Source organism: Temnothorax nylanderi, unplaced genomic scaffold (genome assembly GCF_030848795.1).
Source record: "Temnothorax nylanderi isolate EJ_2023f unplaced genomic scaffold, tnyl_v1.0 TNYL_tig0060_pilon, whole genome shotgun sequence".
NCBI lineage: Eukaryota > Metazoa > Arthropoda > Insecta > Hymenoptera > Formicidae > Temnothorax > Temnothorax nylanderi.
In genome coordinates, this window is record NW_027249122.1 from 832890 (window position 1) to 856991 (window position 24102).

Here is a 24102-nt window from a genome sequence, read left to right on the forward strand (position 1 = left end):
TATACATTTTACGTAGAATTTCTGAATAAAATTGAAGTAAAATAAGGTCTACTCAAAATGAATGGCAAAGTTAATAAAGAAATGAAGAAAACGGTGTCTAAATTTTTAGGAAAGCAAGGAAAACTAAGAATAATTAAAAGATTTATTTAAAGACTTACCCGCTGGCATTGGCGTAACTGAACTCCTGAGTGAAGATCGCAGGTAAGTTCAGGGCTTCGCTCTTGTAAAGGTCTTTGTTTGATCGTTCAAGGCAAGTGCCATTGTACTGACATGGCGAACTCTCACATTCATTCACGTCCACTTCGCAATTCTTACCAGTGTAACCGGCATAGCATTGACATTTGTAACTCTTGATGTCGTCCAGACATAGCCCGCCATTTACACACGGTCGCGACAAACATTCGTCGATATTATTTTCGCAATGTGGACCCTTAAAAATCAGAGTTAAAATAATTTTAGATTATAATTAAAAAATTAGATTTAATAAAACTAGCTCTTAATTAACTAGCTTTAAATTAGATTAAAAAATTGTATGTAAGAATAAATTAAAATAAAAAGTAAGTTTTATATACATATAATTTTGAGTTAAGTGTAATTAAAAGCAACAACTGAAGAAATTAAATTGGCTTACTTTTAAAAATTTATATTTCCGACAAGTTAAACATTACGTTAAAAGATTAAATTAAATTAAAAGATTGAGTGTATTAATTAAGATTCTACCTCGAAACCGGTATCGCTGCAGTCACATGTGTAATCGTTTATACCATCGATGCACTTTCCTTGATTCATGCAGGGTGACGATTCGCATTCGTCGACGTTGATCTCGCAATTAGCACCGAGGTAACCCGCCGGGCACACACACATGTACGATGCTATACCGTTTACGCACTGCGCCCCATTGTGGCACGGGTCGCTGTCGCACTCGTTCACGTCTATCTCGCAGGTCTTGCCGGTGTAACCGGGTTGACATATACATTGAAACATGTTGATGCCATCGAGGCACGTAGCATTATTCTTGCATGGGCCGCACAAACACTCATCGATGTTGATGTCACAATGATCACCGGAGAAGCCCGGCCGGCAGAAGCAATTGTAGCTACCATCGGTATTGATGCAAATCCCATTGTTGCACAGGGAATTACCGTGCAACTCACACTCGTTCACATCAAGCTCACAATACTGACCTGCAGGTGATATTTAATGAATGTAATTCTCTCTCAATTTTTGTAAAAAAGTCAGTGAAATTGTATTCCATTTTTCTGACAATACAAATAAGTTACAAAAATCTCTTTTTCTAATAAGTACAAGTGCACACTAAAGTAATTCTAATGCGCAAATATAAAACTAAATTAATATAACAGTAAATCATAACTAAATTAAAAAAAATGTAATTAGGCAAAAATAATTAAAAGGATAAAGTATGCCAGAATAATTTAAATTGCAATTTTGTGTTTTAAAGTGATATAAAAATAATATGAATTGAATTAAATTATAAAGAATAATAAATTAAATGAGTAAAATAATTACTAGAAATTATATGTTTCAAAATAATTCTTTCAAGTTTTTCAAGTTCTTGATTGATTTGACGAGTTATTCTATTGCCTTAAATTCGACGATACCTTGAAAGCCTTCTGCACACTGGCACTCGAAGCCGTGCCCGCCGAGGTCGATGCACGTGCTGTTATGGTCGCACGGTTTTGTCGCACAGTGATCTACAATCAACGTGCAATTCGGATCTCTGTAGCCCTCGGGGCATTTGCATTCGTAACCAGCGATCCCGTCAACGCAAACCTTATCATCCGGACACACCACGCCAATGCAATCGTCGATATTCACGTCGCACACCTTGAATCATATCGTGTTCAATTTAATTACATTTACATTTCAGCATCGAAATCTCTCTTGTATAACGTAAAATCTAATTCAAATTGGATTTTTTAAATATAATATTTATAATTACAATGTATTACGATACCTTGCCCTCGAAACCGTGCGGACATTCACAAACAAATTCTCTCTTTGATCTTGGCATCAGCGTACAAGTACCATTATTCTGACAAGGATTTGCGACACATGCATCGTATTCCCGTTCGCAATTATCACCCACGAAGTCTCTGGTGCAGTTACAGGTGTATCCATTGACACGGTCGATGCAGGTACCACCATTTTGGCATGGCTGCGATAGGCACTCGTCTACGTCGATCTGGCAGTTCTTTCCTGCAAAAGCATCGCTCTCTTTTAGACAGAAAATTCTAGGCGTTTTAAAAAACCATTAATATAATTAATATAAAAATAATTAAAAGTAGTTCTCATTTACGATTAAATTATGACTATTTTCTTGCTTCTCTGAAGAAATAAAGAAATTTGTAAAAAAAGACAATTATAATTAAAATAATTGTAGAGAGATATGAATATAAAAATTATATTTATAAAGGAAGAGAGCATTTATAAGCTCGCGATACGTATCAAATGGGCGACTTCTCATCTACGTAAAGTGTCAATGTTAAGATAATTTCACAGCAACGGAGTAAGTGAATGCTGTTAATTTTAATCGTAATTAATTTTACCTCTCCATTCAGATGGGCAGGTGCAGCTGAAACCATCTCTGCCGCTGGTACAAGTGCCACCGTTGGCGCAGGGGTTGCTGGCGCAGTAGTTGACAGTGCAATTAGGAGGATTACCCATGAAACCGGGATTGCAGACACATTGAGGTCCATGAGCATCCTCCACGCAGATGCTGTTAGGTGGACAGGCCGCGTTTTCGCAGAGGCCCCTCAGCTCGCAATGGCGACCCATGAATCCTGGGAGGCATTCGCAGTGGTAAGTGCCCACCTCGTCAACACATTCGCCGCCGTTGGCACAGGGTTCGGACAAGCACTCGTTCAAGTTAAGCTCGCAGTTCTGACCCTCAAAGCCCGCCGGACAGTGGCAGGTGTAGCCACCGTAATAATCATAGCATACGCCGTTGTTCAGACACAACGTCGGGTTCGCCTGACACTCGTCGATGTCCACGTCGCAGTTGATGCCCTCATAGCTGAGGAAAAGAAATGGAAAAGCGTTTGAGATGTACGAAAAAATCTAAGAATCTATGCAGTATTATTACACTCTTGTGGAATTTGAGATCTCTTGAAATTTGAAATAGATGGAATTTAAAACCTTTAAAATTTAAAATCCATGAGATTGATATTTTACAAAATTTAAGATTAATAGGAATGTAAAAATTTTAGAACATGTATTAAATCTATGATCTAGAATATGTACAGTCATGCGAGAATTTGCAGAATAATAAATCATCTTTGTAAAAGATTAAAAAGTCTCCAATTAATAATCCGCGAAGACGAAAAATTGATGAACAATGCTGAAGATGCGAATCACGTAGACTGCAATTTAAAGTTTAATTTCAGCTTCTTGAAGAGACTCACCCGGTGCTGTTACATCTGCAGGTATAATTATTGATTCCGTCGACGCAGATGCCACCGTTCTTGCACGGATTCGAAGCGCATTCGTTAATATTATTTTCGCAATTCTTTCCAGTCCAACCAGCCTGACACTGGCACTTGTACTCGCTGTCTGTTAGCGCTATACAAATGCCGTCGTTTCTACACGGATTCTGTTCGCATAATCGTACGCCCAGTTGAGATTCGCAAAAGCCGCCAGTAAATCCGGGCTTGCAACTACAACTGAAGTCACCGCGCGCATCTTCGCTACAGATACCGCCGTTGCGACAAGGTCCGCTCTGACAGGGTGAGCCTGAGAAGAAAATTCGATTTCTTGTTAAAGATATTTCCTTAGAGAGATAAAGTCGACGAATGAAAGATGAGGCGATATTAATTGCGATAACATTGATTGATTAATTGCATGCACAAGTGAGAGAACCCTTTTTTAAATTATATTTGTTATACCTATAATTATATCTGTAATAATAAATAAATTATAAATTATAAATACATTATTATAAATCTAAAAATTATAAATAATTAATTGTTGGTGAAATTACAAAATATAGATAGACGAAAAAATAAAACTGTTAAAAATAAATGTTAAGTGTTCTACATTTAGTTTGAGTGGAATACAACTCTGGCGTTTGTCTTTTTATACTTATATATTTGCACGTTTAACTATGTAATTTTTCGCAAAGCAACTTATCTTGCTTAACTTCGAAGCAATTTTCTCGAGAAACGGTGTCGTTCAAAGAAGGAAAAAGATAGCACGGCAACAGTTATCTAATATAATTGAGCGAGCGTGATTTTGAAGCAAATGTCTGAATGCGAGGGAAAAAGCGTTTCTAAAAGTTTCTACAGATTGTCTCAAATCAAAGCAGAACAGATCCACATTTACGATGTGCGAGAACTAGTGGGGAAAGACGACGTAGATTTCACACCCATTTATCACGACGATGTAATTATATTAATAAATTCTAATCTCTTATAAGAGTTATAAGGGAAGATACGTTAGTATTAAATATTCAAATATAAATAAAAATATATAAAAAATTATTCCTTAAAATTTAATTTAATTCTTCAATTTCTCATAGATATATTTTGTTCTGCGACGATTATCTATACAGAGTGCTCGAGAAATATGACTTATTAAATTGTACTTAAAAGGAAAATAATCTTCCGGCGGTTAACTTTTCATTCATATTTTAATTCTCAATTTATATTTCAATCTGTATATATAAAATGTTTAATTTAAATCTTAATTTTTGATTTTGCAATATTTTTATAAAATGTTTTTGTGAAACTGGGGGAGCAAATCTACGATGAGACAATATCTTCTCATCACGGTGCAATTACGTGACGTAACATTGCCGTTTAACGCGCGCGTCGGGTATGAATCCGCTCGCCCCACATACGCGCCGTAAACCCTGCATATTCAAGATATCGACGAAGTCTACCATTGTCAATCTCGCAGTTGTTGCCGGAGTATCGGGCGTAACAGCGGCACTCGTAGCGATTCTGCCGCGACACGCATTTACCGTGCATCATGCATGGCTCGTTGTGGCAGAAATCCATAGCGGGGACCGTAGCAGCAGGTGTCCCTGTGCTACCCCCGTGGCCCTTCGTTCCACCTGAAAATTTTTAGTTTTTCACAAAACTCACATGCAATGTGTGCATTTTACTCAGAAAAAAACACGTGCAACTTTTAAAATATTTTTTTTCTCTCTTGTCTCTTCTCCCCTTCCTTCCTTCCTGTCGTAATCTAGTTCTACATAAAAATGATGCAAAAGATTTGCAAAAAAATATCATGATAAATCTGTTCCCAAAAGAAGGGATGAAAAACGATAAAAAAATTTAGAGCAAAATTCTTTCCGTTTCTAATTCTTAGACGAAACTGCGAATGCATGCTACGTTTAATAACTGTTAATAAAATATATGGATGATCAAATGGAAAAAGGAGAAATATTTAATAACATGATAAGATAAAAAGATTAAACAAATTTAAGAAAAACTCTCCTAAAAATTCTTGTTCTTCTCTAATTTGTTCATTTATCTCATGATATAGCCTACTGTTATCATTGGATCATAGATATAGCTTAAGAGGTCATCTATAAGAGTGTTTTATTTGCGACGAGCATGGTATCGATCTATCATTGCAAGGTAATCCACTCGATGATTTACCAGACTTACCTAATAACTCTAGCCTAAGAGTGTTCTATTTATTTGTATAGCAACTACGCTATCGATCTAGCATACTCATGTGTGATTACTCAACGCTTATCGCAAGAATACTCTATGATAAATTTAAAGAAAAAATTATTCTAGTAAAAGAGTTATGGATTCTTACATCCTTTGGTATCCAACGGGCAGGGTCCGAAAACGGCTCCGTTATTGACACTGTTGTTGAAGAGAATCCCGGGCCCTTGCAAGACGCAACCTTTGAACCCTTCGCCGACTATGAGCGAACTGTTCACGTCATAATCGGGAAGCGTTAGGATGGCGGAATTGTAAGTCGCATTCGCAACCATCTAAAGAAAACATTTCTATACATCTATGCCTTTCTTAAAAATTAAGATTGACTTAGCACATTCCGATCTTTGTATAAATAAATATTCAAAATCTATTAAGTTAATGCTTATTTTAGTAAATATCTAAAGTGATGAATTTTTTTAACAAGCACGTAACAAGGTTTATAAAACCTTTGGAAATAATCTAAAGCAAATAAAATACAGTATTATTGTATTTTGGATATTATATCAATATTAAAGATTTAATTTTGTATATCTTTAATTATATCTCTGTTATATATGAACTTGTATCCTTAATCGGAACTTACCTGTGTGTGCCCCGCGGCATTTAGGGTGAGATTGCCAAGCCTAAAGAGCAGATTGACGTTGTGCCAGGCGTTGTTGAGCAACCTGGCGTTTAGTCTGGCTCCATACCTCTGCTGATCGACCACAGCCACGAAGAGCAGTCCCTCGGGTGTCACCTCGAGACTAATCGAATTGTCATCGTACTTCTGTAGGAATAGTCGACCGGGTTCGCACGTGCGGAAGCTGAGGCCGCTGTGACGGTGCACCGATACAAAGGAGCTCAATTTCAGGAACGCCGAGCCGTTGAAGTAGGCCTCACGAGGATGCTCCTCATAGTTTTGATGTCTGGAATTCTGGGGAGTTTCCTGAGTGATAGCCAATAGAGTGGCCAGGACTGCAACACAGAAATGTCCGTTAGGAAGTCTGACGTGAAAGGTCTTTAGATCAGAGCAGTGTCCGTTTAACGTTATAGTTTTTGCAGATCTTGTGGATTTTATGGATCATTAGTCATACGGTTCATCGATCCTGGTTATTGTGGTCATCGCGAATACAGATCCTTAATTCTTGAAATATTACAAATGTACATTTGATTTTAATTCTTTTTAATAAAAAAGTTCTTAAGAAGAATTTGAGGCCAACTATTGTTATGCCGTATGCCGGTCGTGTTTATCAAATTTACATTTATAAATTTTATATATATCTATATATATATATATATATATTGTATAATCAAACTTTTCTTTAAATTGAAATTATAAATGTTGTTAATTTACTAATAAAAGCAGAGAAGTTAGACAGTAGGCTTTATATAAAAGTCTAAAAAATTGTTCTCTATAGAATCTGATTTTTCGTTTCTCTTCAATATATCAGTTCTTTTTCTCATGATATTGCATGATATTGCATGAGGGCGAACTCTTTGTATAACGGTTCGTTCGTAATCTCAGTTATCTCTGTAATCTTCTGAACAGGTGAAGCGAATTAGAGAGGAAGGAGGAGAGAGAGAGAGAGAGGAGAGGGAGGAAAAAAAAGGAAAAGAGAGACTACCTTACGAGTTCACTCTAATTTTCATTATCGGTTACGGCCGCAATATGTCACTAGATAGGTGCTGATACATGCATTATCAGCGAGAGTGTTTAATCTTTTGTCGTTTATACCGCAGACCGTATAATCGGTGAACAAGTTTTTTAACGTTTTTATATTGTAACATTAGCTTTTGTTTTAATTAACGTTTTTTGTAACACTAAAAATAAAATAAAATTAAATAGAATAAAACATTATTTCTACCATTTGCGTGCATATTTTTTTGGGACTTGTTCAATATATTAACCCCATTTTATTTAAATGCAGTTAAATAAAATATGTTTTAAGTCCTTTATAAATAAATTAAATATATATGGAACCCTTTGAATTCTCTTAATCTTTGTTATTGCTTGATAAAACCACTCATTCAAGTCATTCTCCGAAATGGGCTCAGCACTCGCGAGCGAGATTGGCCACGAGAAAAGCGCGATTTATCACTGCGAGCACACACGTGTTACATAACGCCTCTCTCTGCGTGCCATTATCTCCAAGGATGAACTATGATTTTGTCATGAACGCTTCGCGCTTACGCGTGAGAAAGGACTCGCTCGTATTCATTCACGTGTACAATTTACATATGGAACCTTGGTCCACGCGTTGTCATTGATTCTTGATTGTGAGCATCTATGTTCTTGTAAATGTAAATCATGCATTTCTTAAATCCTTGACATAAAAAAAAGTCTTATGTAATATATTTTATAAAATCTTTTGATACCAGAATGATCATATATCTTTAATACTGATTCCATAAAAATTCTAGTAAAATAGATTCTTGATATGAGATTGATAAATTCTTGAGTACAATTTGGCAGATTTTTTCGTACAATTTCTACTCATTCAGAATTTAGATCTTAATTTAAGAGTATCCGTTTTCATAAATGTCGGATGCCGCCAACACTCTCGGATCTTGTACTACCGGGATTACACGGATATTCATTTTTATTCTGGTGAAAGAAGGTGCGAAGCGATTTTCACCATGCCGCGCGAGCGTGATCTCTTTTCCTCCGAAAAGGATAGCCAGTCGTCATCTCGCAAGTACAACCTTACAACGCTGCGTGCGAATGGGAGTCATGCATTATTTATCGGCTGCCATCGATCCTACTCGCTGTAAGTATAGTGCACTCGGTCTATGGTCGCAGATTCTGATATACTTACTGTAGAAAACTCGAAATCGGAGAACATTGACAAATGAGGACTTGTTATCACGAGTTTACGAAAACCAAGAAATGAGGGAATGTAATTAAGTAAGATCTACGGAATCAAGGATTGGGACCGTAATATTACTAAAAATTCATCGATCTTAAAACCTAATCTATCTCTGATCATAAATTTAGAAATTTAGTTACAAAATCATAAATTTAAAAATAAAAGAAAATACTGCTTAGTACTTGCAGAGAAAAAAAATAGAAAAAATAAACTGTAATTAAAATATTTTCACGTTCGTTCACGAAATTGAACTTTTCCTTAATAAAGATTTTAATAATAGCTGTCTTTATTTGGCAACTCGATTTTTGTTGAATATTTTGACGTGACTTTTGGACAAATATTTGGTTAAAACAGAATTTAATTGAAATAATAGATATTTAAAAAGATGTATTATAGTTTGAAGATTTTGTCTAATATCAATTGTTAGTCACATTACGCGCGAGTTTTTCCGCGATATACGAGCACGCGACACGTCCGAGGAACTCACGCAACCGTGTGTCTCGCATACAAAATGCGTAAAACGTGTTGTTGACTATAAGTGTAAACATAAATGGAGATCCATCGGAGTCGCTTCGATGACGGAATTACCGGAAATTAATCTTCCTGCACGGAACAAATACTGATGCGTTTGTCGCGTAGGAATTGCGGATAATCACGTAGATCCGAGAACTTATAAATTCGCGATTTGCATTGAAAATCTGTTGATCCACGAGAAACAAAATCTAAAATTGGTATAAGAGACGTAGAATCAAAGATTGTGGAGCTTTGATAACATGAGTCTATGATTTCGTAGATTCAAGATCAATTGTCTAAAAAATCCTTGTATGGTTGTTACATTTCATAAATTTTAAAAACAATTTTTGATTATTCAAGCGAATCTTCTGATTCGTAGATCCTTGCCTCCGTAAATTACGGAGGACTTTATTGCTTTTAGAAAAAAAAAGATGAACAGTTGACAATTGTCAATTTCCCTGTGCACGATTACTCGGTTAAACGTCGCCAAGCATGAACCGCGTAATCACGCGCTCAGCAGTTAGAAATGGAATTATTAATCCGTTAGTCTCGTTACCCTATTTTTGCTTAATGCGATCGACAATCTGATCAAAGTTAAACGTTATAGAAAACCGTGGAAATAACATAACGGCTTTCGTCGCGGGTCGGGAATCACCGCGGGGAACCGAAAACGCGGGTCCCGGTTGGGTGTATCTCGTTCATGACGAATCGCGGACTAATGCAGTCCACTCGGGACAATTTGGCGAATTGCCGTTAGAAAGCATAACAACCTGCATACATCATCTGTAAGGATACCGCGGACGCATCCTTACGGGACATCTGCGAGACGACCGCAATCGTTTGGGAAAGTGTGCCGCGTGTTTTAAGAATATCAAGAATATCAGGAAAGAAATACAACGAAAATAGAATGATTAATCCGTTAGTCGGCTAATGCCATTGAATTGTCGGTTAATTTGCTACTAGTCTCTTCACGTCTGGAAAAACGTTTGATAACTGTCGATTCAATCTGGACTGCAGTTAAACAGTTTTGCGCTCAATGAGTTGATATCATGTCGTTTAATAAGGATCGAGTTTGTGAAGCGAGTGATTTAATTGCACGTATATTTTAGATTAAAGATACGTAACGGCGTAAAAGATTCTCGCTGCAATTAATGAATCAGTGTGTAAAGCAGAGACCCGCATCATATTATCTCTACGATTCAAATGGATATATATAATTTTTTAAGCAATGTACTTTCTAAAGAATAAATTCAAAATTCAAAGAGACATTTGTTTACTTTCTATTAATTGTTAAGTAATAGCGTATTGGTTGCATAAAACTGCATTCTTAAATTTATCAACTAAAATAGAAATGCGTTACGATATGTCATTTGAATTTCCATATTAATCAATGCAAAGTAATAATATCTGCACACAAATTATAAGAACATATATAAGCTTTAATTAGTGCTTTACTTTATGAATGCTTTACGAATTTCTCAATCCCAGAAGTATTATGCAGTAGATAAACTATTCGTAGATAAACAATCTTTGCGTACGAAAATGCGTAACGTAATCATAAGTTACGCCTTTCGGTCAACAGAATTTTTCACGAAGATACGCACGATATGCTCTCCCTGGCATAAAGTACAGTCCACTTTCTCTCCGAATAAATAGCTCTCTTCTTCACTCTTTCAATTAGAACATGCAAAGCCGAGAGATACTCTCTATACTGTTTCGTTGGACGCCAAGCACGGATTTAAAACAATCAAATTTAACGTGAAAAAATGCATTGCAAATACTTTATGCAATATACATATATATAACAATCACGAAAGTACCGATCGACGTTTTACTCGAGCGAGTCGTCCCACTGTTTAGTTTAATTTAGCCTAATCGAGACTGCGGTGTGGAGCACGACACGCTGTCTCGAAATGCAACGTTTTCCGCGCAACAAAGAGTATTATACTCGGCTCGACGAAGGCGTGGCAATTGTGAGTCAGTCGAGTCGTATAACTCAGCTCTCATAGGTGAATACCGACGAGTTTTGGAATGTAATGTAAAGTTCGTACAGGACGATTCGGTGTGGCTGTTTTTACAAAGTCGTACGGAGACGGCGAGGATGATGCTGAGGAAGGAAATTTCTATGGACCATTTCCACTTCGCTGATAAAACCCGATAACGTTTCATAGCAATGAATTAATTTCTGGCAAATTTTAATATAATTTTAATTAGAAGGCAATCTACATAGACATAATTTTTGGCACAGTTACTCATGTAGTCGAAATATTGAAAATAAAATTAATTAAATCTTTGGATTATATGCAAATACAGGTGGATATTAAATTAATAAATAGTAATTTTAATAAAATAATTTCTTGGGTAATATTTAATGAAATGTTCTTGATAAAACGCTTTGTTCACGCAGAAATGAGTATCGGTCTCTGGAGAAAGAAAGGAGAGACAAACAGAACTGTAACTAGAACAGAACTATTGCACGTGGCTATGGCCGAGTTCGTGTTGCAGAGCTTTCGGTTCACTGACACGTGGGAATTCAACGATCGCGCTATGCGCGACGGACGCGAATAAGGAGGTTCCTTTGTCTATTGCGAAATATAGCCACTGGCATTATTATGACAAGGCTGTGACTCTCCAGGTAATAGAAACAGTTCTCGTAGTTCTTATTTATGTCAAGCATTCTCCGACAAATTATTATAAGCGCATCGTCGTGCGTAAATCTTAATAAATTATAATAAATAAATATTATATTTTATGTAATTCGTGAATTTTATAAATTTTACATTGACGTGTGCGAAACGTTCTTGATGTACATTGAAAACCGATCGACAATTTTTAATTAGAAATATTGTATAATTTAAGGAGCGCAACAATCTTGTCATTTACGAAAACGAGAGTATCCGCTTATTGGTCCCGCACGCGTGGAAGCTAATTTCCGAGGTAGGTAAAGGTTTAATCTCCGTATTGTGAGAAATCAGCTTTTCCCGTGAGAGGCGAGCGACGAGAGGCGAGAGACGAGGAGATGACGGCGCATACACGCCGTCTACGGGAAGTCGGGAATTATGTACGACAGTGTGCATCGCGATGCAGGTTGCAGTTAACTAACAACAGACCTGGGAGGAGGGAGCCACGCCGACAAACTTTCTACGTCTGCATTATTAAAAGCCATCGACGCCTCCATTAAACTAGCACAATCATTGTATATCTAGCGATGCATAAATCTGATTTTCGGGGAAAACGGAAACAAAGAATATATTTACGCACACACAAATATTAATATTTATATATTACAAATATAAATTAATGTTATAAATATAAATATTAAAGATTATACAATGTTAAAATATGTTTAACTTTTCGACTCTTTCTCGCGGGTCGATTCGTTCTCCCTATAAATGATTTTTTTAGAATAATTCTGCCAAAAAATTTTGATAATTTTTGTGGATTTGTCTAATTTATTTTTAAGTTATAAGCTTTTATTTTTGAGACAAATAAATGCGTAGTATAATATAATTAACTTTCAAGAAAATATATAACTTATTTACTGGGGGGGGGGAGGGGGGCGAGCCATTCGCCCTTCTTGGGAACTTATGTCTAAATCACAGGAAATCATCCTGGGAGTCGAAAGGTTAATACTGTTAATCAAAAAATTTCCAAAAAGGAAGAACATATCAATTTTTAATTCAGTCTTTTTACGTCAATCAGTAATATAATGTTTACTCTTCTCTTCTTTAATATAATTTTGTTGATTTCTTCGAACGCGAGGCCAAGGAACCGCGATAGAAAAGCGGCAGGATGCAGCGAGCGAGAGTACCGCAACCTGGCACATAATGACGGATAACTGCACAACAGAATTGCATTCTGCCGGCGATGGTGAATACAGTGTTCCGCCTTAGAAACGCCAACGCCTCCCTCTCGCTTTCCCACATACTTTGCATACGGAGTGGATGCATTTCGCGTGATTTGACCCCTTCTTTATTACCTTTTATTATCCGGCGCTTTCTTGCTACTTTCCCTGATGTTTCCCTCATTATTTACGTTTTATTATGCACATCGCACACTTAATTTTAAACGTTCGGATTTCCTTCGATTTTAGACCCGAGATTCCCGATTGGGAAATCTCCGCGGAGGCAAGTCGCGCGACCCGTATGTCTGACGTGCGGAATATCGATCGCTTTTAAATCTCATTGTAATATCGCGTTCCGCTCGACGACGTCGTAGAACGAGAGCTCGGCCAGAGGCTTTCTCGCCAAGTAACGAAAAAAAAGGAAAAAAACCGCTCGATTTAATTACCCGGGTGCAATTATCGCGGGAGCGCAATCTCCGCAGCTCGAAAGTTCGATGATTAGATCGACGACATGCGACTCTCAAAGGCCGACGAGAGTGCATTAGATGTACCGCGTGCCAGAGGTGAATTTTTATGTCATCTACGTGGCTCTCTTCTTCCTCATTTCATCATTACACGCATATTTCTAAAATCTTCTTAAATCTAACATATAATAATTGTAATAAATTCGTAAATATAAACTTGATAAAAAATTATATAATTATTATCTTAAATTTTATAAATGAAATAATTTCGCAATTAATCAATTCCGCTTTTTATAAAGAATAAAAGGGAAAATTACATAAAAAATATTCCAGTCTTATTGTTTTATGGCTCGGTAACCTACACTTACTGCCTATTATTTAAACTCTTGTAAACGGTTAAAACTTAAAACTTGTTTTGCTCTCGAGTTATCAAAATATACTAGGTAAGGTGAGCGTAGTTGGAAGCCACATCGGTGCATCAACGCGAGTCCCTCGCTTCACGCTCAGGTGCGTGCCTTGAACAACGTACGTGTACACGTATACAACCATGTAGGAAGAGAGGCGTATTACAACGTTGCGTTGTAAGCGTTGTTACCTGATGGCCAGACGAAACCGCCGTTAACCGTTTTTCGTTTCAAGCGTCGTAAGCGTAAGAGGAGTCAGTCGCTTGCATTTTGTGTTTAGGTGCAACGCAGCAATCTCGAAAGACGCTGAAGGGTTAAAAGAGATTTAAAAGGTTCGTGGAAAAATAAAGGAGAATGCCTTAAAAGTGAACAAAAGAGGCTTTCACGACGACGTGAAATTTCCGAAATTTTGCTGATTTATTTTTCTTTGGTAGAAAATATATAATAAAATAAATAATGAAAGACATTGTGTAAAATACACCAAATAAATGCACAAAATAAAAATAAATTCAAGGTTTTCCCGACTGACTATTGTAATTTAAAAACATCATTATTTAGATAATTCACTATTTTAGAAAATCGGAGCTAATTGAGACTATAATTAGTCTAATTTTGGTCAAAAGAAAAATAATTCCGCTTTGTGTGTCATTACGCAAATAATCATACGATTACCTTAATAAGAGTTATCTAATTTCCGTCAACTCCTTTATCTACAGTATAGTATATAGTACGGAATTACATGAAGCGATGCGTTTCACTAGTGTCGCGAGTCGCGAGAGATGCGACACTAGAAGAACGAGCGTTCCCGATATAGCCACGTATTGTGCGACATCCGTGCGATATTTATGATCGTATTAAATATGTATAATCGTCTTCGCCGAAACCGGATCCGGTCGGACGAGACGTATTATTTTCGACGCGAATTGCGCCCGTTTTACGTCAAGCCCCGGGGATGATACCCGGAATAAACGGAAGTCAATTTGGGCGTCGCGGTTGAGGCTCCTTTCACATTTCGAGCTATCAGGATTCAACGTTAATTAGCATGTCGATGTGTTCGTCATCCTTTAACCATTCAAGCCGCTGACAATTCTCGGAAAATCGATCTCTCGCAGGAGACTCTATTAAGCGTAGGAGATAGTCCTTGTTAACGTTTACGTCACCAGAAAAACGCGAATTGTGCTTCGTCAAATGTCCATTACATTTCTGGTTTATTTATATCTCGTAATTCCTATTTATTCTCCGATAAATCAAGAAATTAAGAAACAATCGAATCGACGTACATATTTCGTGTGTAATATTTTGCGGTCGGAGTGTTTTTTTACAATAATTTAAACAGTTTCTCTTAATATATAGTTCCGGTAAAATTATAAATTGAGATTAATTTTCTTCGTTATTTTCGTTCAAACGGAGAGATTCCGCGGTCGATTCCGCGAATTTATTTCGCTCCTCTAGTTTCTGGACCTTTCATGATCCTCTAGATCTTATAAGTCCCGGCATATATCCTATTATCGCCATCAATCATCATTTATCTCGCTTCCTCCGCGCAAATATCTCACGTCGATCTAACTTTCCAACGAGATATTTCACTCGTGAATTTTTGTAATTGGCACGAAATGCTGAAACGCGATTTCGCTTATCACATGTATATGTGCCGCGATTGTAAATGCGATTCCGCGCCGTATCGAGAGCTCATGTGGAACGAGCATACGTATACAATCGCCGTGGCATTCCATGGTCGAGTGTATTTCTTTTTTCGCGATCCTTGCATTCCCGCGGCGTTGCGTTGCGAAATATGGCTTTTGTTGCAGATCGGGACAATCATCGACCCTGTTGTACGAACGAAAACGATAAATCGTTCATCGGTCATCGCTGCCTGTCTTTCTCTTCCGCGTGAGATTCCCTTCTCAAACTCCGCAAATACGAAGCAGGATGCGCGATATCAACGCGACTCGTACTCGATCCTGATAAAATCGATTCCACTTACTTGTTATTACTGACGAAGAACTTGGAGTGAGGAGAAATAAACGAGCGGACGACGGTGACGAGTCGCAATCGCTATCGACTTTACGCAATTTTATGCGGCGCGGCGCGGCGGCTCGTAACGTCGACGGGAAACGCATACCCACACATACACATATCTACATAGTTGCGTCTTCATCAGGATTACACCTATATCGGAGGTGGATTACGGGATATCTATACATTCGCTCCTAAATGGTAGACTCAGATAACATAAGTGCATACTATGAAAGTATTCCAATACTGTGAATGACTCGCGTAATAGACAGTCATTACAGTCGTCAGAAAATATCTCGTTTGACATTAGAAAATTTTATCTTTTCTTTTTTCTCTCTTAGGATAATTGAGACATTTATAATAGAACAGCAAATAGGTTACAAAACTTGCAAGTCAAAAAGGATAAATTATTTGGAAAAATTTACAATTTCTTTTCTTATAAATCTCTATAAATTTTTCAGTTATTGCATATATGTAAAATATATTATTTAAAAAATATTTATAGAATAAACGATTAAATATTTTGCGTTCTTGATGGAAATGATATATTTAATTTTTTTTAAATAAATTGATTGATAAATTTCTTATTTTTAATAATAGAGATAAGAGGAAAAGCCTAAAAAAAGTCTGGAGAGCTTTATGGAAATTTACAAAAAGGCACATTAATCACGTTAATTTCAAAGCGTGAGCATGTAAAACTTAACAAGTTTAGACTATAAAGTCGTATATCAAAAAATGTATTCACCGTCGATGATTCCTTTACGTTTAACACCGCAATATATCTCGATTTTATGATTCATAAAAGCTGTATGACTGTGTTCTGTTCGATGCTCCCCGAACGCGGGATAAAGCTGAAGTAACTTTGCGAAACTTTGGGAGTTAGTTATTAATCAGCTTATTTGAAAAAGGGAAGTGAAGAAGGATCAATTCTACATGCTCGATAATATATTTTACAATTAATAAAATAATAAAAGATCATTGCTTTTTAAATAAAAACGCTGCTTCCAATATAATTTTGGCCATTTTCTATTTGATTATCTATTACAACACGTAATTAATCCTCAATTTAAACTTCCGTATAGGCAAAGTCGTCTCGAGATTCTTCAAAGAAAACTCTTGAAATTTAATATAAAGTTCCCGCAACAGTTTGTGTATTGGCAGGGGTATTATTTTTCAAATCTCACTCGATCTATTTTCAGCGCGTAAGTTTTTCGGAAAAGATGTAAAGCAATACACGCAAAAAAAAACATTATTTTAGTTTGGAGTTTTATCTGGTTAAAAAGTTTTTTATTTTACGTTCGTATTTTAAGGTTCGTGGAAACGTTATAAATGTTGAAAAATATTTCTAGTTTACTTCATACACGTGACGGAAATATTCATCACGCTGCATATCAAAGTACGAAAGAATTATCGCGCGCGGATTGCACTTGGCCGTCAATTTGATGATTCAGCTGTGTTATGATACATGCGACATACTTGCGGAAGGGATGGCTTTCTGAATATTGTTGCCTTACTGTCACAAAAAAGAAGAAACTTATTCGATAACTTCAAACATCTTGTCTGTATAAGATATATATTGTATATAAAAAATTATAATTTTTTATAACTATAAGAAAATAACGAGAGGCAACAAGTTCTCTCGTTAAAATTTATAATTATACTTATCAGTTCATGGAAAATCGGCGAAGTGAAATTATCAAATCCCTAAGTTTTTTGTTAATTCATTCATCAAAGATAACAAGACTAATTAACTAATCAATGCTCTTTTGAGAGTGTTATCTCGACGGTAAATGTATTTTTCGTTGCTTCATTTGAGAGTTTAAGTATATGAGATTCGAGTGGGGGCTGAAAGAGGGTCTGTTAATTGTCAAAATTAGGCACTCGAATGAGTCCTCGGGACCTGTGAAATATCTTTCTTTGTAAAAATACTGGGCTCTAGGGGTTCTGGCGTCATTCACAGAGGCCATGTGCCCCTTCTTACAACTGTCTTCACAAGATTCCATTCTTTATACATATTTTCCCTAAAGCTAAAGAAAACATTTCGCGGCAAGATCAAACGTTTTTTATTTCTATCTTTCATCATCCATTTTCTAAAGGTACATTTTCTTGGAAAATTCATTTTAATTAAAAGTCGTCTTGTTTAAAATAATTGTTAATTTGTAAATAATATTCTTAAACATAAAATTGCCTCGAAAAATAATATTCAGAATCTAGTTTTAGAATGTATGTATTTTCAAATCATACATTTGGAAATCATACAGAAATCACAAACACAAATATTAACAATTAAGAATTGTTTTCTAGTGTGAAGTGTGAAATAATTGCGCGTTTTATTTGAATTCAATGACGAGCCGGAAGACACATCGGAATTTATTTTTCGCATTCGAATTTCGCGCGAGTGAACGGAGCGTAATATTACGCCACGCTGAGCCGGTTCTGTAATTTAACGCCGGTATCGTGCACACTCGTGCGGATGCAACTTTCATTCGATTCGCTGCGTTTTTCCGCTGTGACATCCCGCGAGCGCGCTTTCGCGGTCAGTCGAATAGAAACATTCTCTTTTTTTTATAGAGAATCTCATTTATCGAAATTTTTCGATGTTTGCATTGTACGAATCGTAAAGAAAAAAATATATATGTATAAGAAAAAAACATACGCATGCATATACACACATAGAGAAAAAAAAATTTGTCTGAATAATCCAAAATTATTCCTTGATTCACGCGTGTTTGTCAATAAGAAGAATCCATATCGTTGAAGAAAAAAAACTTGCATCGTATATTCTGGATACGTTGTGCAAAACCTATTATTATTATACAAAATCTGCAATAATGACACAAAAAACATTCTGCATCGAATATTTTGCAATCGTATCAGAAGTTCCTTTATCGGACACGAACGATATAAATTCGTGTAAAAGCTTTCAGAGCTCTCTCGTGCCCGCAAGGTCCTCTTAAAAACGTGAAATGCAATAAAAACATAGAGCGACAAGTACGATCATAGCAGAAACGAGTTTAATACACTCGAAATATTTTTCGCCCGCAGCGAATTATCCGCAAAATTATTCGCGACGCCTCGTCGGTCGCGTCGAGTGCTGGCTCGATATAAATTGACAGGCGACACGTGGAACAATTGCGTCACATACGCGCACACGCCTCCGCTCTCGAGCGAGATGACGTTCCGTTAAATGCTTTTTCAGAGAGGAAACGACGTCTGTTCGTGAAACTATCGATCTCTTCTAGCGTGGTTATCGATATCGTGTCGCGTACAACAATGCCTGAGAAAACTTGGTCTCTGACTAATAATATAAGCGTACGATGCCCTCTTTCGAAAGTTTGCTAGTCCAGTATCTTGTAAAGTTTCGAATTACTTCAAATTATCATTCAAAACCGAAGATTCTTGGAAATTTTGAATATCTTGAAAGCTTGAGAAAGGAGAATCTTTCCTTATAAAGTAGGTACCTATTAGAATATCTGTAAGAAATCTGTAAGAATCTGATAGAGAGTTTAATTAAAATGCAACAATAAAATCCTAAAAGAGTTCGTTTAACCAAATTTAATTTCAGCAAGTATTTGTAGAGGCATCTTCTAGGCAAGATATGTATATATGCATCAATATTGTTATGCAAATATGTTGTTACCCGTTGTAAACCATCATTTCCCTATTGTCATCGTTTTCAATTAAATCAATTTATTTCGAGCAATTTATCGATATCGATATCGCAGACTCCGCAGTTCGTTACTTCGCTCCAACGTCTCGACATTGTTCGAAAAATTGAGATGATTCATAGGGATGATACTTTTTACACACACACAGGTGGTCGCTTATCTAAACTCGCGTCAGCTTTCGTATTTCCATACGAAAAGAGTGCTCGGCTACGGCACGATCGCGAAGCGCACAGAAATTCCTGGAGCGATAAGCCGTTTGTCCGCCCCGGTCTAAAGCATCTTTCACGGAGCGGACAAAGGACATTTTCCCGAGTTTGACGGGCCTTTACAGTTTTGGAAAGTTGGACACAGTTGGACAACGTCTGTGACGAGAAGTTAGAGAACATCAAGATCCGCCACCCGTTCAAGATTTACAAACGCCAAGCGTTACAAACTGTAATATATTTTTGTAATTTAATAATTAAGATTTTGTATTATATATTTTCTCGAGATGCAAGAAAGCTTTACAAGCAGCTTATAAGATAAAATTATTTATTTCTGGAAATTTTTACGAGAGTTGATGGTTGATCTTTGCTGTATAGTTTGTAAATTTGCATAGTACTCGTTGTCTGAGAACGACAATTTCACGGGTCATCGTAGTGACTCTCTCGGGTCGGTCACTGATCCACGCCGGTGATCCCGAAGAGGTAAAAGTTTATACCGTTACGAAAGAGCGCCTCCTCGTGCGCGGTCAATGCGCGGCGCGCTTTTACGTGACCGGAAAGGTGCGCATAAAAGCGGAAGCTCACTCGCAGGGAGATAACCAGCCTATGAATTATTCCAGCTTTTATTCTTCTCGGGACGAGAAAAACGTCTCATTTGCAATCGCATACCTTCGCAAGAATTTTATCTATTGTGGAAAATGGGCATTTTTCTTTCTTTCATCTTTCTCTTCTAATCCAAATCGAAATTGCAACTCGAGGAAAAACCATTCCATTGTTGACGGCACGAAAAAATCGTCAGGTGTTCCAAACGTTGAAACACAGCATAGTACCTGAATATTTGTTTGTTTCAGAACTGTACCTTCGCAAGAATTTTATCTATTGTGGAAAATGGGCATTTTTCTTTCTTTCCTCTTTCTCTTCTAATCCAAATGGAAATTCCAACTCCAGGAGAAACCATTCCATTGTTGACGGCACGAAAAAATCGTCAGGTGTTCCAAACGTTGAAACACAGCACAGTACCTGAATATTTCAATATTTGTTTGTTTCAGAACTGTGTTGCTATTAAAATGAAGGACTTATCGAATTCTACAAAAATCTTTATAGATTCTATATTTCTCTTAATAATGTAAATTAAAAAATATTTTATGCATAGTTGTAGGAGAACTAGGTATATGTATCTTAAAATTTTAGTATTAAATCATAAAACGCGCGAAGCAGGAATAATAAAATAAAATCTAATACAAAAAGAAATAGAAGAAAATCAGGCATGCCAAACGTGAGGACACATCCGCTTTCCCACACGATAATAATGTCATTAAGATTTGTATCGGTACGATTACAACACTTTTCTAAGGATCAGGTAGCATAATTGTCGATGGATTTAATTATTTTGTTTTTACAGTTTAATTAAAATCCTAATCGTTAGTAAATTACTAAATTCAGAAATTTTTGTTATCACAACTCGCATGTGCACGTGCAATCCAATATTTTTTACAACTCACAATAGAAAGATGTCGAATACATTGGAGTCAAAAACATTGTTCTCGAATACACACATTATGCCTGATTATACAATGGTTATTATTATATAATAATACAAATGATAAAATAAGATTATCATCTCTTCTAAAAAAATTAAGAATCGAGTAGCGAAGAGACTTATTAACTTAAGCCACTTTTGCTTTCGACTGTTGAATCGTTCTACTTTTTGCAAATGCATTTCGAAGGTTCGTTGCACCAAGCGATATCGATTAATACCGCATCGCACGCAATCAGAATTTTTCATTGTCACATACGATACCACGGAAGAGAATGTCCAACTGGTTTATCACGCTCGTTAGAAAATTCCATAATTCACGCAACGTTATAATTCTCTCATTTGGCACTGCTATAATTCCTTTGCCACACAAATGCAAATTATTCCCTTTAAATGCAATCCTCAAATAATAAATTATTAAACAACAACGCTCGAAAAATTTAATTAGAGAATGTTTTTGTATTATGGAAAATTAAATGAATTTCAAATAATTGGAATATGTCTCGAAATTAATTTTAATAAAATTCAAAATTTATAAGACATAATTGTTTTATAAAAATTAACATTGCGCGATTGAAGAGAAGGTTCAGTATTATCAAAATTCAATCATAAGGAGCCAAGGGAGCTGATTTTACTCGTTCTGGGATCTGGTATTGAACTCACCTGCGGGAGATTTCAATAGATTCAGCTTCGTCTCGTTAGCGCATCACGTGATGCTCCCAGAGAACGCTAGAGAGCCAAGCGATATAACATATACCTAAATCTAGTCAAACAAACTCTCAAAACAGCAAAATAGATGGCCGATAATCTGCGAACCTCGAGATGCAAAAAGGTGATACAAAATACGTAGACTATGAGAGAGAAAGAGAGAGAAAGAGAAGTAAAATTTCAGTTCTATATTTATTATACATATATCTCCATATAGGATATCTATCCTTTCTTAACTTTTTAAGCTTCGTCTAATCCTTTTTAATTCTATATAATATTTTTCCATATTTTAACTATGCTGCAATTTGTATTTTTTTAAGAAAAATACTTGTTTCAAATCTATATAGTTTTCCGGGTGATATCTTTGGCAGTGAAATTTTTCTATCAATTATTATTTTGCAACGCGATAAGCTATTTTTATACAACGTCGATTACCAGAGACTCTTTGTTAACTACAATCAAAATGCCAGACTCCCTTGGAGCGTAACGATATGCTTTTCTCATAACAGTACCTCAGGTAGACGGTTAGGTATAGGTATGCAGAATGTTTCGAGGGTGAATTTTTCCTGCACCTGTCACAATTGTCTGAATTGTCCCACGGCCCTGAATTTATTCACAAATTACCTAGCAAAACAATCAAACAGTCTTGATATTTTGACTTACGAGGATTTTTCATTTGATTATTTAAAAATTCGTAAAAAGAATTTCGTCTCCAGTAAGAAGTCTTCTGGAACTAAGCGTAAAAATTCCTCGATCCTATATCTAAATGCAATGCTTCCTAATGATTTTAGTATCGGATAATATCCAGGGTTCATCAATTAATTATATATACAGTATATACATATACATAATAATTTTATATATGCATGTATCTATACACACAAACATATATATTGTACACTTTTATTATTATTTTAATTCAGTTTAATTTAAAAAATAATAATAAGAGAATATAGATATATATCGCTTTGTCTTGATTCGCTATAGCTCGATTATCGATTCAGGATCTCTCGTAAGTCAGCGTAGATCATCGCTTACACTGCGTTTATATTCAGGATCCACAATTCGGATGAATCACAATTCGGTGAACGCTATAGTTATATTCGCGATGGAAGATTTAACATTCGGGATCAACGATCGCGGATCGACGTAAATTAAAACGATTTCAACGTTTCTCTTAGGTAAGATTTCGCGTCTGGACGGCGGCGCGGCATGGCGTAGCGTTTGCGCGGCGCGGCGTCTCGCGTCAGGGCCACTCAGGGGCCAGGGCCCCGGTCCGCGACGCGACGCTCGCACGGTCGCACGGAGCGATGGCGACCGCAACCGCGCGGCGCGGCCGCGGTCTTAACAGGGGGAGACCTGCCTGACTCACCTGCCACGACGTGTCGCGCCCGCATTTTCCGGCTCCGAGTCTGTTTTTCGGCTCCTTCTTCTCGTCTCGTTTCACCCTCTCACGCACTCAACATTGTGCTACTCTTGCTCCTCTTGCTCCTCTTGCCTGTTTTTCCCGCTCGCACTTTTTTCCCCGCACGCCGTGAAAAAATAAATTTCCGCTCCGAGGTACGTTCTCCACTTTTTCACCTCCACACCCGCGCGCCCACCAGCTTCGACCTCCTTCGACCGACGACCACCGACGACGAACGCTCGCCGAACGAGACTGCGAACTGCGAGCACTGAGCAGTGCGAGCTGACGCGGTGACGGTGGCGGAGGCGGAGAACGAGAACGCCGCCACCTCGGCCACTTCGCTCGACAGAGTCGACCTGCGTCGCTGCGTCCTGCGTCGGGCCCCTCTCCTTCTCGGTCATCGTTGCAATGTATGAGTTACCTGGTGACCACGGTTACCTGCCTATTCGTTTGCCTGCGCGCCAGCTACGAACAAAGAAACGAAAAAGTGATTCGTTTAGCCAAGGATTAGCGATATCATTTCGTTCTCGTTGATTTCAATTTGCGATAATAAATTTGCTGTAAATTTTTACGTAGATTTGAGAAAAGAAACCCCTTTCTCAAATCCACGTCAACATTTTCTTATTCGCGAATAAGGATAATAAATTGCCAGTTATCGTCAAGGAAATCTAATCACTTTTGTTATTTATTCACTGCGGCGAAGAAAACCTCCTATTCGTTGTATAAATATAAGGATCTAAATTTTCACGTATACATATTTAGTATTTATAATAGCGACATTAAACTTTTTAGTTGAAACGT

At 36.9% G+C, this 24102-nt stretch overlaps 1 protein-coding gene and 1 long non-coding RNA gene across 2 annotated transcripts in view; one reads left to right on the top strand and one right to left on the bottom strand.

The window, feature by feature from the left end:
• Positions 1-24102, bottom strand: part of Crb (cell polarity complex component crumbs) — a 35686-nt gene that overhangs the window by 9697 nt on the left and 1887 nt on the right. The window contains exons 2-11 of the mRNA XM_071707763.1: positions 23269-23766; positions 6277-6647; positions 5788-5968; positions 4898-5071; positions 3423-3750; positions 2568-3034; positions 1976-2217; positions 1620-1845; positions 721-1184; positions 159-430 (exon numbers count right to left, since the gene is read on the bottom strand). Coding sequence (XP_071563864.1) covers positions 159-430; positions 721-1184; positions 1620-1845; positions 1976-2217; positions 2568-3034; positions 3423-3750; positions 4898-5071; positions 5788-5968; positions 6277-6647; positions 23269-23293 — 2750 coding nt within the window. The 5' untranslated portion in view covers positions 23294-23766. The remainder of the gene's footprint in view (positions 1-158; positions 431-720; positions 1185-1619; positions 1846-1975; positions 2218-2567; positions 3035-3422; positions 3751-4897; positions 5072-5787; positions 5969-6276; positions 6648-23268; positions 23767-24102) is intronic.
• Positions 5808-6880, top strand: LOC139773365 (uncharacterized). Its single transcript, XR_011718330.1, has 2 exons — positions 5808-5947; positions 6301-6880. It is a non-coding gene; the product is annotated as an uncharacterized lncRNA (long non-coding RNA).